Below are 2417 nucleotides of genomic sequence, written 5' to 3'. Positions count from 1 at the left end.
AATATTCACGCCCAACTCATACTGGTCCTCTAATTTTAAACAATGGAATTTTTCATTAGGAAAGTTATGGCCATACCTTTTCAGCACTAACACCTAACGTTATCAAGAATAGCAATGTCTGCACAGTTGATTCGTAGAAACACACCATTTATAAGATGCATGATGGATGATGGGCAACCAAAACTAAAGAGACCACACCATTTAATAGTCTAAAATTATAAATCATCTCTTTATAAAAACAATCGAAAGTCGAAAAGAAACATTGAAATAACCACACCCATTTAAGAGACACAATAAAAAATGCTATCTACGCTTGGAATCGCTTCAAAGTTCCAAAAACCATTAATTAATACTCCCTCCTTTCCTATTTGATAGGCTGCTTCACTTTTTCCCAACAAAATAAGGGAACATAATTAATAAAGTTAAAATAATAAATTCAATCAATAAACTTCCTAATTTACCCTTAATTAACACACCTTCACTCACACACCATTCTAGTTACAATTAATATCATTTGAAACTTTGAGCCATGAAAAATTATAATTACACCTCCACCTCCACTCACATGCTACTAAAACTCCCACTATTTTAATTGTACAATTCAATTTGGAGCCATGAACTCACACGCCACTCACACCTCAACTATTGAAATTGTTCAATTAAATTTGGAGCCATGAACTCACACGCCACTCACACCTCAACTATTGAAATTGTGCAATTCAATTTGGAGCCATGAAAAATTACAATTTGGAGCGATAAAGTTTTTTGAAACTGTGAAACCGGCAATTCGATTTGGAGCCATTAAGCCTTCAAATATTTTGCAAAATTTTCAATTTGAAGTCACCATTTTGCTCCATGAAAATTCTCAATTTGGAGCCATTATAAACCTCCAAATATTTTGCCAAATTGCTTTCAAATTTTCAAATTGATTTCTATAAATATGGACATATGTAGTTAGATATAATCATAAGCAAAAATGAGTAATTCTTCACAAAATATTCTTTTTGATTTGAATCAATACCCATAAGATATCCTCTCACCCAATGAGCTTATTGATTTGAATCACTATCCGAAAAATGTCTCCTCTCCCGCCAATACCAATGTGAGCATGCCACCACCACCGGAAGATATTCATCACTCAAATAAGAAGAAAAACCTCACTTTTGATCAAAAGAGAGCAATTGTACAAATGTTATTCCAAGAGAGTCAACATGGAGTACTAGCAAAAGGAGTCATTTCCAAAGTTGCCAATCATTTTTCTATATCTATAAGATCAGTTTCTCGAATTTGGCATGATACAAAAGCTTATATTGCAAATGCAAATGTACATGATTTATCTTCAAAGCTTGTGGAAAGGGTTGGTCGCGAGAATGCAAGTTCATTTAAAAGAAATGAAATCTATCCCTTTCCGTCGTCGAACAAATATAAGATCATTGGCAAATGCTTTGGGTTTAGGAAAATCAACCGTACATAGAAGAATCAAAGAAGGAAGTCTTCGACCGCATTCAAACCCCGTGCAGCCATATTTATCGGACGATATCAATGATCGATGAAGGTACACTCAAATCCAAACCATTTTTTATTAACATGTATGATCGAATTCATATTGATGAAAAATGGTTTTATATATCTAAGACTTCACACAAGTATTATCTCCATCCGGATGAAATGAAGCCTTATCGCACATGCAAAAGTATACGATTTATTGCAAAGATTATGTTCTTAGCTGCGGTGGCTCGTCCAAGATTTGATGATATCTCCAATAAAGAATTCAATGGAAAATTTGGGATATGGCCATTTGTGTTTAAGGAACCAGCCAAGCGGAGTAGCAAAAATCGTTTAGCGGGGACTTTGGAGACAAAGCCAATTTTATCAGTTACTAAAGATGTTATTCATTCATGTTTGATCGAAAAATTGTTGCCTTCCATCAAAGAAAAATGGCCATTCGATAGCTCTAGCACCATCTTCATTCAATAAGATAACGCAAGGCCACATATAGATGCTAATGATGTTGAGTTTCTTGAAGCTGTGGGAAGATATGGGTTACTCATTTATGTTGTCAACCTCTAAATAGTCCTGATTTGAATGTCTTGGATCTTGGATTTTTTAGAGCTATTGATTCACTTCAACACCAAGAGGCTCCAAGTACAATGGATGAATTTGTTTTAGCCGTGGAGAATGCTTTTTACATGTTCCCCGAAGAAGATTTAAACAATGTCTCTTTGACATTACAATCATGCATGGTTGAGATTTTAAGAAATTTTGGTGGGAATAACTATAAGATTCCACATATGAGCAAGAAAAAATTAATTAGAAATGGGCAATTATCAATTTGCATTGAGTGTGACTCTCAAATTTTGAATGATGCAATGGAAGCTACTCGTGAAATACAAGGAACTCAAGAAACTCAAGAATGA

The 2417-nt window shown here is 34.4% G+C and overlaps 1 protein-coding gene across 1 annotated transcript; it reads left to right on the top strand.

The window, feature by feature from the left end:
* Positions 1–1108: 1108 nt before the first annotated feature.
* LOC120009425 lies at positions 1109–2417 on the top strand. The gene is made up of 3 exons (XM_038860029.1): positions 1109–1357; positions 1456–1916; positions 2027–2417. Exons 1-3 carry the CDS (start codon positions 1109–1111, stop codon positions 2415–2417), a joined length of 1101 nt encoding a protein of 366 aa, XP_038715957.1.

The sequence above is a fragment of the Tripterygium wilfordii genome, chromosome 2 (genome assembly GCF_013401445.1).
Source record: "Tripterygium wilfordii isolate XIE 37 chromosome 2, ASM1340144v1, whole genome shotgun sequence".
Taxonomy (NCBI): Eukaryota; Viridiplantae; Streptophyta; class Magnoliopsida; order Celastrales; family Celastraceae; genus Tripterygium; species Tripterygium wilfordii.
The sequence above is the reverse complement of the archived record's forward strand: the minus strand, read 5'-3'. Positions and strand labels throughout refer to the sequence as shown.